At 38.8% G+C, this 13,810-nt stretch overlaps 1 protein-coding gene and 1 pseudogene across 4 annotated transcripts in view; one reads left to right on the top strand and one right to left on the bottom strand.

Annotated features, from left to right (window-relative positions):
* LOC144644316 (cGMP-dependent protein kinase 1-like) overlaps positions 1–13,810 on the top strand; it is a 47,441-nt gene that overhangs the window by 4,365 nt on the left and 29,266 nt on the right. For 3 of the 4 annotated variants that reach the window (XM_078503775.1, XM_078503778.1, XM_078503777.1), the window contains one exon: positions 10,472–10,640. In XM_078503775.1, coding sequence (XP_078359901.1) covers positions 10,484–10,640 — 157 coding nt within the window. In that variant the 5' untranslated portion in view covers positions 10,472–10,483. Of the gene's footprint in view, positions 1–1,846; positions 2,031–10,471; positions 10,641–13,810 lie in introns of those variants that run through there. The other variant, XM_078503776.1, reaches the window with a different exon arrangement.
* On the bottom strand, positions 8,507–9,792 carry LOC144642330 (uncharacterized; annotated as a pseudogene).

Raw genomic sequence — 13,810 nt, 5'->3', positions numbered from 1 at the left:
TTTGCTTTAGCTAGCATAGAACTTGCGTTTTCGAATATATCGCTTTTGAATCATAACTTAAAATATTCAATTCTGCTAAGATTGCGTATTAAATTAATTCTGAGCGTGTTGGCTAGCCAACACTGACAAAAGCGGACGTCAACACGACCAGAGAGGATGACTTCTGATGGTTTAAAAATGTTTAAATTCTCTTTACTAGTCGCTGTATATTTCGCTTACTTAGTTTTTAGAATATGGTGCTATAAAATTTAAGGAACATCTTAGAGTTAACGATTTTTCTTCGCTGCTGGTCTACTTTTAATGGCTTTTTTTTAACTGTAGACACCGCTGGTTTTGCGTTTCCGTGTTAAAAGACGGAAGCATGCGTGATTTCATAACGTGCGTGAACTAACGAGCTTTCCAGATCTACGTGTATACTGCGTCTTGAACGTGGCACTGAGAGACGAACTTGCATGGGTATTGGTGCGTCTGACGGTTCATCTCGTCTTTATAGTTGGCCCGTAAGTCAACAGACGCATAATTCCCCTGGACGGATTATGCATCTCGAGTATAAAAGGAGTCAATGTAGCAATACTCTAAGGACAAATTATTGTTTATTTTTAGAGGGTTTTAATTGCATGACATCAACAGTGACTGAAACTAGTGTCAACAGAAATACCATAAAGGTAAACAAGCAGCAGAAAACCCTCAAAATGTTTGAGGGGATCATAAAAGACTTTCCTGTCTTTTTCTTTTAAGTCCCTCTCTCCTGTCAATTTCTTATCTACGGAAATGGCAGTTTCCATCTGTGAATGGTTGGAAATTATATTGATTATTAACGCTTGTCACTAGACTAAGTATAACTACGGCATTTTTCAAATAAAACTCACCACCCCCCCCCCCTCTCTTTCTTATAAACCCCACCCCTCCGCCTGAGCGATATTTGCTCGTCCCTCGCTACCCCCTGCCTACAAAAAATTGTCGTCGGTTTACTTCTGCCTTTAGTCTCCATTCGAGTGTTTAGCACCAGTCACCAGTGACCACATGCCTTTTCATACTACTGCCTGCCTTGTGTTTTTCAAAGGAGTATAAATCTTGAAAAGAGTGCCTGTGAAACTTCACTAAGAGCTGTTTTAGCTAAACCGTGTTATGATTTCAGAATGCTAACTTGCCCCGTAATCAAAGAGTGTGACATTCTTGGCACTGTAGCGATAAGAGATGCACAGGCTTAGAAATGGTCAGCTGAATGACGCTCAGCAGGTCTAATGAGTTACTACGACTCTGGGAATAGTGTTTTAATCTTGGCGCTCATCCGACTAAGCTTATCGTGCAAAGGAATTCGTGACCTGAATAGAATTGCCATTTGATAATGCACCACATGGACTTGATTTTAATGAGAATTAAATGAGGCCAAGATGGACAGTTACATATTGCGATATAATTCTTTTCGTATGCTGCGTGCATTTCACTACAAGGTCTGTGATGTGTATTTTCACGGCGAAAGTAACGGCTGCTTTTAGGGCGGTTTATTGTCTCATCCGTTTCCTTGGAAGAATTTCCCCAAAGCCAATTATTTTAAGAGAATTTTTTCAAACCTTTTTACCTCACTACAACCAATTTTCTTCTGCTAAGCTTTACGAAATAATCTGGAAGGAAAATACAACGATTTGTTTGAGTTTAATAGGGAACCACTGTTGAGTAAAATTAGAAATCATGGGGTCGGATCAGGTCACCCTTAGGGCTGCCATACGCCGTCGTGTCTGTCATTAGTACGTCTATTCACTGTTTCATGTACTAGCGCTATAGCGTGTTTAGAGTCATTTCAATTTCAGCTAGATTTGCGATAAGATAAGCAGATCAATAACTGGATCATAAGTCTCTAAACTCGGGGTATTTGGGCTGAGAGGATGAGAGCGTAAGCTTTTTCTTTTTACGTCATGTTCCTTCCGGGCCCTAAAGACTAATTCTTTGACGGCTTTCTTGTAAAACGCCAACAGTCGAGACGGTCCACATTGGCCTGTATGGCAAGATTTATATCAGTGAGTTTTGAGGTAAGTGTTATTGTACAACAGGCTATAATTATTGGACGGCTTTTGTGGTACACGGTTCAGTCATCGATACAAGAAGGTTCGTTCTGTATCGGTGTCGCCGGCATCTGCGCGTTGTTGCTCTCGAGGCATTTGCACATACCTCCACGGTGACGAAAAATTAATTGCTTAATAATAACAAGTGCGACCGGTAGCAATGGGCTGTTGTAACAGAGTTGTTAAAATCGTCAACAATGATCAAGTTTTACTAAAAACATGGCTCAATAGGATACGAGTCAGTAAGCGCTTTTTAGCACCTCTTTAGGACGAATAGATCCTGGGTCATACGGAGACGTAATTTTTCGTACATAAACTGATCCTGAAACATGCTAAAAGCGCACTGAAAATGAGGCGTTTTCGAAAATGAGGCGTTTTCGAAAGTGAACGAGATTGTTGGATTGTACATGTCTTGAATCGGATGTTCTCCCACCAGGCTCTCATTCTTAAGGGGATTATCTCAAGGTTATTACTAAAATTCAAAACCACAACTGTAAACAAAGCGCTACGACTGAAGTATAATTAGTATAAAACATTCCATATTGGCTATCAAGATACATGGCCGTGGCCTTCACCTTTGCAGGAATGAGCTGAGTCACTAATCCGTTACGCGTTCTAATGCAAATGGGATTATCCACCCTTCAGTTTTGGAATGCAAGTGTTTTGAGGTTACATAATGAGTACGATAAACAGTAAAACAGTTTAAATCTGTTTATCCAGTAATCCTTACATGTCAGAAGCTCAGCGTCAGAGAGAAGCTAATTATAACATTCGATAAAACTGACAGAAATAAGTCATTACCATCATTTTCACTTTTTCTCTTTTTATCCATGTATTAAAGCGCATTTGATCATTTTTTATGAAATTTACGTCGTATGGATTTTAATTATTTTTTTTTATTAATTAATGAATTAAGTGCATATTTTATACATTTATTTTTATGTGCTGCCATGTGGCATCACCTGTTAACTCATAGATGCAGACATAGATGTCGGTCGCTGTATTGATAGGCCTATGCTTTCTTTTGGACTCCGCTCTCTTTAGCATTATAGCAACAATAAAAAAGATTACATAAATAACTGAGTAAATTTTTCATCTAATCGATTCATTGTTTTCTTTTCTGCAAAGGCTTGGAGAAAATAAGTAGCCGAATTTCTTACAAAAGAAAACATTTCGTGTTACCAATTTAAAAGCAATAATATATTATCAGACTTATTTATAGTATTAAATTGGGATATTTTAACCTACCAAGTATTTACTCAGAATAAGCGCCGCCCCCGAATAAGCGCCGCCCTCGAATAAGCGCCGCATTTGGGACATAAATCCTTAAGTAAAGTAAGCGCCGCCCCCGAATAAGCGCCGCAGTCCCGATGCGGCTCTTACATTTGATGAATTCCGTTTACCTTAAAAAAACACTACTAGTCCTACAAAGCAACTCTGAAACATACTTTTGAACATGTCTTTCCAGCCAAAGTGATTGTTTTACCGCTAACTCATTAGTTTTTCTATCCACAATTCTTACAGTACGTAGTTCTATAAATGCCTGTGAAGGCCGTGAACTTTGCCAAGGCACTTAACGCCACTTCTCTTTTCAGCAAGAGACGAATACTGACAACCAAAAGATGCTATTTTCAATTACTGTAAAATATAAGATTCTTTCCGGCGGGCAAATTTTAAATAAGCGCCGCCCTCAAATAAGCGCCGCCCTGGAATAAGCGCCGCACTTGAGAGCGCGAAAAATTAAATAAGCGCCGCGGCGCTTATTCGATTAAATACGAGTATATCATCAAAAAACTATTTTCATTGTTCTTTGAAACCAAACTGCACGAAAAGAGGAGTAGAAGGGCCTTTAAATTGTAAATTGCCTTGTAAATTTTTCGTTGCAAATCGGTGACACATTTTTCTAAAATTCTTTTAAATTTTGCCCAAATTTTGCTTTTTAGTTCTGCCTTTTTGTTGAACAAAAAAATTAAAAAAAAAAACAGATTAAAAGAGAGAAACTAGGAGAATCAGATTCAGAAATAAAACAGCAGCGAGTCCAAATGTTCGTCTAAAATCACATACATTGAGGCAACTGAACTCTGGCCAGTGCAAACCCGTATCTTTACCAACTGTTAAAAATGCACTTGCTTTTGATTTTTATTTATTAGAAACGTAATGTGTAAATGCGTTAGCAAAGAAAAGCTCCTCGAATTTGTCCATAGGTCAATGTAACCTCTTTCTTCCAGCACGGCTGCTGTACTTTCAAAGTTTTGCCTTTGTTTGTTTTAGATTCCTTTTCAGATGTCTACTGTAAGCAGAGCCGTAGCCAGACTTTTGAAAAAGACGAGGCATAGGGTAATTTGCGACTGTCGAAGGCACAAGGCCTTAGTGCGGTCTGGAAAGAAAATTTTGAAATCTATGAGCTCTGAGACGCTACTTTTAGCATTTTTCTTGAGATATTTCTTCAGTAAAATCATTTGGGTTAAAATCAAGACGAGGCAAGTGCCTTGTCTCGCCACTTGCTGGTTCCGGCCCTGCTGTAACGTAATTACAAGTTACGTAACGTCCATCCAGCATCCTTCCATCAGTTTAAAATATCAAAATCTCATCAAGGTTTTTGTAAACATACTGTATTAGCTTTCATTAGCCTCTGACGCTGTCGCACACATTAAAGTGTACCGTTTGGCTCTGGTGACAGTAATTGCCAAATAGATAAAGAAGGTGTACTACACCAAACCATCATTTTTTTCAATGAGTTCCCGGAGGGCGGACAACGATAATGACCTGCATAATCAAAATAGTGAAAGAACTTTGTAGAACGACATCTTCTACATTCATGCACGTGTAAAATACCGTATCTTCCATTTTTTTCCATAACTTGGGTCAGTTAGCTATTGCGTTCTATCAGCTTCTCCACACTAATAATGAGAATCTACAACTACAATGAAAATACCCAAAATGATTTGATACGAAAGGAACGCACAATTACACAGGCGTTCCATTAAGTATCAAAGATGTAGTCCAAAACAAATATAGCGATTCGCTACTTACAATACAACATTGTATAAAGTACACTGAAACCACACTGTAGAAAGGCCGTGCAAAACTTTATAACGTAAATAGTTATGTGTTTGTTTGTGCACGTAGGCACTCGAAGTTCAATTTGCGATAGCGTCAGAGAGTGCATGGAGAAACGTTTTTCGACAAATGGGGTCAAAAATTTGATCGACGCCACCGTTTCGCAGCCTTCTCGAAGATATTTTGTTGGCTATATATAGAAGGTCAAAAGTTGGCCATTTTTCTCCAATTGCCCCTTTCATCGAGAATAACGACTAAATAATAAATACTAAAAGACATAAGTAAGAATTACAAGTATCTTATGATGCATGGCAAGGCATATGATCATCTGAACGCACGTACTTGGCACTCCATATTTACGGGGCGTCTGCAAGCGATGACGCATTTCTGTCATCTATTCCATGGCTGCAACCTTCTAGATTTGATTTATGTAATAATAACTTTATTTAAGTGTCAAGTCCACAATCACTCGTGATACTTTTAGAGCAGTTTTCAATTGAGTGTTGTAAAACCAAAACCAAAGTAATCACTCTGGTCAATCAAAAAGGACACAGACAATCCAGTGATCCAATCAAAACTCGGAGCAAATACATGTAGCCGGCGTGAAGCGCGAGAAAACGTGCGCAAGCGAGTAGCGATTGGTTTTGGATGTACTTCTGATTGGGCCATTCCAATAAAATGTTTCGTTTCCCATCGCCCGACCGACCCATTTTTTTTCGAAAAGTAAAAAAAAAAATCCAGATGCACTAGTCAAAGAAGCAAGTATCGAGCAAGTACTTTAATTTACCAGCACACGATCTCGTTTAATTTTATTAACAATTGGTATGATGTGATGTCCTTGTCTTTAACTAAGGAATAACGAACGAAAAGGCCACGTTTTCGCGTTGACTTTGTAACCAGGGTTTCTTCCTTCAAGCGTTTATTCTTTTTTCTTTTTTTTTTTTTTGCCCGACCGACCGACCCACCAACACAAGAGACGGGCGATGGGAAACGAAACATTTTATTGGGATGGCCTTGGTTGGGAAGGTGGAGTATATTAAAGCGTAGTAATGCAAGACCAAAGCAATTGAGAATTACTTTCGATACTCAAGTCCGGGTCAAGTAAGAACCGCTGTATATCGGGCCTAATATGCTTATTTTTAAAACGAAATTATTAACTGCAACTATTATTCTGATGGAAGAAGAAATTCCCAGAACTAGGATTAAAAAATGTAGGGCGGTCAAGAAGGAGAACTAAATAAATAAAAATAATTAAATTGATGTAAATTAGATTATTTTGAGCAGGTGCCTTGTATATCCGAAGGTCCCGGATAAAAGCCTCTCATCCTGTCACTTACTGGATTGTTCCACATACTGGCACAAACTTACTGCGCTAGGACACAGTGGAGCACATTGCTCGTTTCCAAAATTACCATCTTTTGCCGGTCAACTAAGAATTTGCTGGAATTTGCTTTGTCACCAACTGAAGTTGCGCGGAAGAAAATAGGCCACCGTTTTATAAGTCCAGTCCAGGCCAGTGCAGTCCTCATTTTACGAATTCAGTCCAGTCCAGCTCTTGTTTTACAAATTCAGTCTAGCCTTTTTTTTTAATTTTACCTCTGTTATGTTATGTTATGTTACATATGTGCGTAGTGTAACCATCTTAGTGATCGCCAGTTTGATACTTCAAATAACAATTTTTTGCTGGTTAAATACTACGGTTTTCAACTGACTAGTAGTAGCTATATAGTTTTCCGATTGTTTCCGGAGCGCCATTTGGAAACGACTTTGCAACTACGAGATATTACAGAAATGGAAATGTCACTCTCTTTATTTGACAATAATTGTTTTTCTCATTTATGCTTTTAAGCGGCCACGAACATCGTGAACTCAGAAACTGTTTGCTAGGTAACAAGTGACCAATCTGCTTGGTTGTACCCGTGCTGGAGTTTTTGTGTTGTTTAAAATCGTGAACATTGAGGATACTTTTCTTGCATAACATTAATGATCGGTTTTAAATTTCTTAAAAAGCGAAAACGTAACCTTTCCTTCAGGCATAAACTAACACATTAGCCGTTTAGCAGCACTACTGGCGCCAGCAAGTATGTGTAGTTAACCAGCAATTTGACAGTTCCTTTTTCCAATTTTCAGCTCCAGTTTCATATTCTACCACGGTGCATAATTAGCACCACTTTAATGAGACGATAGCTAGGCCGTTGATCAAATTCAAAATTTGCAGAGTCCAGGCTAGTTGCTTCCGAAACAAAGCTTTAGCCTTATCGAATAAGAATGACTTCAAATGATCAAACTAAACGAGAAAACTTCACAACTGAAGCGGTAAGTCATATTACTTTGTAACTGGAACATTGTTTTTGATTCCGTGCACCAAACTTGTCGCAAATGTTACAGTATAGCCTGCACAACGAATGTTCCACAGAGGAATTTTTAAATTTTTGAGTGCCACAAATAAATTAGAAATGGAAGAACCAAACGTCTGCAAACTAAAATATGTTTTGTTTTCTCTTAAAATTTGGTTTCTCTTCTAAGCTATGGAATAAAACCGGGAGTAAATAAACATAGCATTTCAATTTTTTTCGCAAAAAGGCGAAATTTAGACTCGTGAACTCGGTTGCCGCAAGGCATATTTGCTGTAGAAAAACTTCACCACTGTCAAGACGTTTACATTTTGATGGCTAAAAATGTCCTTTTGGAACATGGCTTTTAAAAATTAAGAAATGAAAAAGAACGTTCTCTAGTTTTGTCATCGTCAGGGTTAAAAAGCCCTCCGTGATCGCATATCGTCTTTGTGATATTGGGTTATTTCCGAAGGGAGCAGCTGCGCAATATAACAATGTGTTCGAATAGTATCTTTATTTTCGTTAATATCGTTAGCATCAAGGGTTTGCGAAAATTAAACGCGCAAAAATTGTCCTTGAAGGGAATAACTAAGCATCACCTGGTTACAATGGTCATCATTACGTATCGCGTAACTTTTCTTCTGCAAAAAAGACGTCCCTTGTTGCGGCAAGCTTTTCCTCACTAGCCTGTGTTCTACATCCACCTACCATTTCTGAGGAAGTGGACGGATGTACACAGGTATAGCATGTCAGAGTAAAAGGCATTAGCGTACACTGTTTGCAGTTCAACACTTTTATTATGGGCCCCTGGCCCGGGAGACTGGGCAACCACTCCCCGTGCTTTTGACGTAAAATAAATTACCTTTACCTTCTACTTCGGAGTGATTCGTGATGCAAGTTCGTCTCGATGTGGCACAAGAGGGGCGTGATAGATTGTTTATATATTTCTATACGAAGGTTTTTAACGGAGAAGGTTTCTGCCTTGCTAAAATTCAACACATTCAATTTAATGTGAGCCTTAACGGTGCCCTAATAATCCCACGCAGAAAAAAAAAACGGATATGGCACTTATGCTCATCTGGTTTTTTTAAAAAAATCTGTTTGTTTTCAACAGTTTCTAAAAAAAAAAACAAGTCTCTTGCACAAGTAACATTTTATTTCATATTTCAATGGAAGCAATTTCTTTTAATCGTGATTTACAAACGCCTGAAAGCCTTCATAATCTACCTCGCGCACGTCAGTTAAAATTTTGACCAATTTTTTAGCTACCAGTTACACCTCTTCTCAGTATGATTGTCCACAAACTAAGTTCAGTGATTGTCAGACTGTTTTATTCTTTATCTCGCTGGTGATTGTTTCGTTAAGCGATGATTCGAGTTCCTTTCCTTTTTCTCTCAAACAACTCGCTGCTTCGCCGATCCTTTGTCTTCGACCAAATCTCTGATGTTGAAGCCCAGATCCACAGCATCCCATACCAGAAACACAGCACTTACTCCAATGATCGCTCCCCCAGCAGCCTTTGCACCCGCTGATGCTCCAGCCTTTCCAATGGTGCCTGCCCCTGCTTTTACGCCAGCAGTTCCTCCTTCCGTGGCACCGGCCAGCGCTTTAGACGCGGTTTTAACTAGCACAGCAGTTGAAGTCTCAACAGCAATTATGGTTGCTTGCCCCCGCGCCAGCCTTCGTAGCTACCTCAGAAGCGGTTTTTATTGCAGCTTCAGCACAAATTATGAAAATAATATCTGCGCTTATATTTAAGCTTTCAAAAACGCTTTTTATTAGCAAAACAACGATGTGATTCTGCCCAAACAATGTGACAGCAAGCTTAGCGAGAAAACACAAACGTAGTGTATTTTTCATTTCTTTCCATCCCTGAATTTGCTCCTTTACTTTCATTTTGAATTCATGAGCACCTTGCAAAACTTTCTCTGCTTCTTGGAGTTGAGTCGAATGAATGGCAGCCTCCACAGCCACTGTGCCTAGACTTTTACCAGCACCAGCAGCCCCAAGAGTAACTCCCGCTATTAATAAGGGCGCACAGCAGCACCGGCTGTCAAAACAGTGGCGATCCCCCCTCCAATGGTCATCACACCTCCAAGGATCCCTGCACTGTTTCCCGTGACGGATGAAATTCTACAATCCCGCCAAACTTTATCAAGGTGATCAGCTGTGCCATTAAGGTGTTCAATGGCATTTCGTTTGGCAAGATCCATGTCTTCTACTTTCGCTGCGAACTCTTTCAATTCACCCTCAAGTTCTTGCTTTTTGGCCTTGGATAGAATTTGATTCAAAACCGGCGTAATGATATTGGTCTCCACAATGAACAAAGCTTTTCACGTCTGAAATTAAAAGGATTATAGAGGATTTATCACTTAGTTTTGACGTTTGACTGACTTGTACATTTGCATCTACTTATAGCTATACAGTCGAAACCGAAATTAAAAACTACGCCGAAGCACAAAGCAAAAAAATTTGACTGATCATTTGTGGAAAGCTTACTGCATGTGCTTACAACCAATCAATAGGTCTACTTTACGGTGTGTAGAAGGAGACTTTGCGACATTATGTGTTTAAACAAAACGCTTTACTATTATTACAGTCTGTGACTACTGAGTACAAGCAAATTGTCAGTTTGGATCCTCGTTCCCAGGGCTTTTCCCTTGAGTTTGGATAAACTAAAAAATGCTGATGGGTAACTTGCAAGGGACTGGAATCTCATTCAGGGGGGAAAACTGTTATGATCCATCGGCGGATTCATGATTTTTTTTAGGAGGGGTGCACCTGACTGGTGACGCAAACAAATTTTAAAAGCAAATATGAAGCCGCAGGTCATCTCAAGATGGGGGTGCGCCTTCCTTGCACCCTCACCCTAGATGCAGGGTTTTCTGTATTTGATTAACCAAAATAAAAAAAATCCGAGGCGCTATCCGTTGAATTTAAAACTGCAAAATGACTTTTACTGGCTCACTAATTTACTGATTGACTGACGTGTTGATTCAATTGTTCTTGCAGACCACCAGATAGATGCAGGAACATATGGGCTCGCCAGCGTTCAAGCTGGTCGCTAGAAATTCCAGAAATAACTCTCCTTTCTTCAGGAGCGACACAAACAACAACGCACCTCGGCCCAAGACACCACCAATGAGCAATCCTAAGCAAGAAAGAGACAGGGAAGGTGAACGTAAGTAGACAAGACTGAATTTATCAAGGATATTGGTGTAGATATTGATATTGAGATATTGTGGTGATATTGTGTCAGTATATAGTGATGTAGAGTAGTGATACAGTCATTTGCATCTAAACTACACTACTTTGTGCAAAATCTTGTTGTATTCATCATGATGAAGCTTCCGATGCAAACGTGAAATGCTTAGTCAGCAAACTTTCTAACTTTCGTCAGCCAATCAATCCATACGAAGCTAGCGTCAGGAAACACATTTAAACCTTAACTTATCTTGACGAATCACGGAACGTTTCTTGACAATTAAAACATGTTTTCGTGGCACGTGTCACCGGCTGTTATATTTCAGTGATAATATATGATGATACATGCTTAGTCATTGTTGATATTTTGCCTTAAATAAAAACAACATAATCATGAATAATATTAAGTTCCGTTGCCGAGTTTCAGAGAAAATAAGGTCCACATTGTCTGCTACAACATTTTCACGGAAGCTGAAATTTGCGGATTAGCGATTTATTGTGTTTGGCGGCAGCTAATCTTTTGTGATTTAAAGAGACTGATTTTTCATACAGGAAGATATTTTGGAACTTTTGTCAAGTGTATTATAGCATGTTTATAACACAAAGTCACATAATTGTTTGCGCTCTGACACGTATAGTCGAAATATATATTTATAACAACGGAGCGTACGGTTTGAAAACACGTAAATTGTTTGCTATTGTTTTTTTAATATCTTGTGGAATTTTTTGCGGGAACACTATTTTCGCGGGAATTATTTTTTCAGATCGTTAAAAAACCGCAAAAATCGCAAAAATTAGAACCGCAAATATTTTGTGTCACACGATAGAAAATTGTGTTAAACAATGCTTTCAAAAGTTTCAACAACTAAAACGTTGTTTTTGACTGTGACAACTTTTGCAGCAGCCATACAAACGCCTGTATATATGACGTGTTTTTAAAAAAGGAAATGCTTCCTTTAAATTATTCCTCTATCATGTCACTCTATGTTTCACATCACAGAATTTCACTGTCTTCGTTAATTTATGTCATCATCATCTGCTTCCTTATGTCTCCTCTGGGAGAATAGGGCGTTAATTTATGTAATCTTAATAATTTATGATGATCAGGATGTGGAAACATTCCAAAGTCATCTTATAAAGTTCTCATCGTCAGACCCGGCGAACGATAAGTTATGCTCCTTTGTCACTTTCCTTTATGACCAAAAAAAATCACACGCGGCAGGCTTAGTCATTTGGCTTTGTAATTTAATCAAATTACCGTTGTGATGATCATGGCTAACATGAGTCACTTTACCAAGTTTACTGATGTTTTGTCGGATTAAGATAGTAACTGATGACGGTGAGCGATTTTCTAACATCGCCGGGCTTTCACAGGTCCAGAAAAAAAAAAAAGAATTCCGGCTCACTCTGCAGGTGACTGAAAGAGAAGTTTGTCCAGAAAATGAGAATTTTTTAGCCAGTACAACCCGCAGTGTGGCGATTTTTTAGGAATAAAAACACTTTCTACATATCCCACTACGGCATTATTATAGTATTAAGAGGAAATCCGCCAGGACTTCGAGTAGTTATTGGACAAAATTATGTACCAAAACTATTTACACCTGATTGCAAGCTTTTGTGTTACTGCTTCAAATATCTTATCAAAAGAAATCTTTTCTAACAACACCACACATCGAAAACACATTTTGAAGTTCCGCTGAATTCCACTGAATTGCTTAAAAGATGTAAGCTTTTGCCCATAGCTTGTGAACTTTAAATATCATTTTCTCAGACTCTGATAAGAAATTGTTGTACCAGAATTATTTCTACCTTATTGCAAACTTTTTTGTTACTGCTTCAAATATCTTATCAAAAGAAATCTTTTCTAACAACACCACACATCGAAAACACATTTTGAAGTTCCGCTGAATTCCACTGAATCGCTTAAGACGACTTCACAAAATGGCTTCACGTGAGATTTTGCCCATACCTTGTAAACTTTGAAATTCATTTTCTCAGACTCTGATAACTGAATTGTTGTTGGTGTTATCACGGATAATTACTTACATCTTTACCTTTTATTAAGGGTAGGAAATAACGCAATAGGATTTAAATTATTCTGGAAATTGATTTTTGTCCAACTTTAATAAATATTACTCGACTTCCTAGTGGATTCCGTCTTAAATCTTGTAAAGTACTGGTACTGAAAATTGACATTAGGACTGAAATATATCAGCTCTGACCGGCCATTTTATTTTGTACCATATTAGTTTTGGTTAAATTTGTTAACTTTAAATAGGAAAACACCCATTTCAAAATCAACAATCTTTCATCGCTTTTCTAGGAAACACCCCTCTGTAACAGACCTGGTGACACCTGATTTTTCACCAGGTTTTCAACACAAAATCGACCAGGGCAGTCAAAAATCCACCAGGTTGATTACTTTTTTTCACCAGGGAGGGTGATGATATATTAAATCTAACCAATTGTTGATGCAAACTCTGTGAGCCAGTATGCAATAAACTTAGCGGGGTTATCGTGCACAATTTTCCGCACCGATGTCGTCTAAGGGCTGTAGATGACACCGTCGTTTTTTTTTTTTCGCATTGTACGCAAACAACTGAATTAACATACTCTTTGTATCCTGCTCTTACACGGAGAAAAGTGGCGAAGGAGAAACGGCAAACGGGCCGTTTTGAGATCCCCGTGAGTTCTTTGTATCGAACAGTGAATTACCGCTACTAGATTCGCAATGGGTCAAATTTAGCAAATAATTGTCGCAATGAGCCAACGAGTCGCCCTACTATTGACATGGTTAGTTCACCCTTGGACTAGACTTGCACAGTACTTGCCTACAAGTCGAGCTCAGCAAGCGCAAAGAGAGAAGAGCACACAGAGCGCGGAAACGAGAAACGAGAAGCGAACGACTTTTAAAAAGTCTACCCTTGGGCTTGAAGCAGTCGCCGGGGTTATATTTCTAAAATCCTCTGAAATTCTCGCATGCACGTTTTTGTCTATCAGGGTATCAAACAAGGCACGCAATGCACGCAGAAGCGATGACGAACAGAAGAACAAATTCCGCCAATAACCTTATGATATAAGGTGATGGACTGACATCATCGCCTGAAAATGATTACACTTCCTTTTGATGCATGTTACTTTTCCAGT

Source organism: Oculina patagonica, chromosome 2 (genome assembly GCF_052425735.1).
Source record: "Oculina patagonica isolate OP01 chromosome 2, crgOcupat, whole genome shotgun sequence".
Taxonomy (NCBI): Eukaryota; Metazoa; Cnidaria; class Anthozoa; order Scleractinia; family Oculinidae; genus Oculina; species Oculina patagonica.
This window is presented reverse-complemented; position numbering and strand designations above follow the sequence as displayed.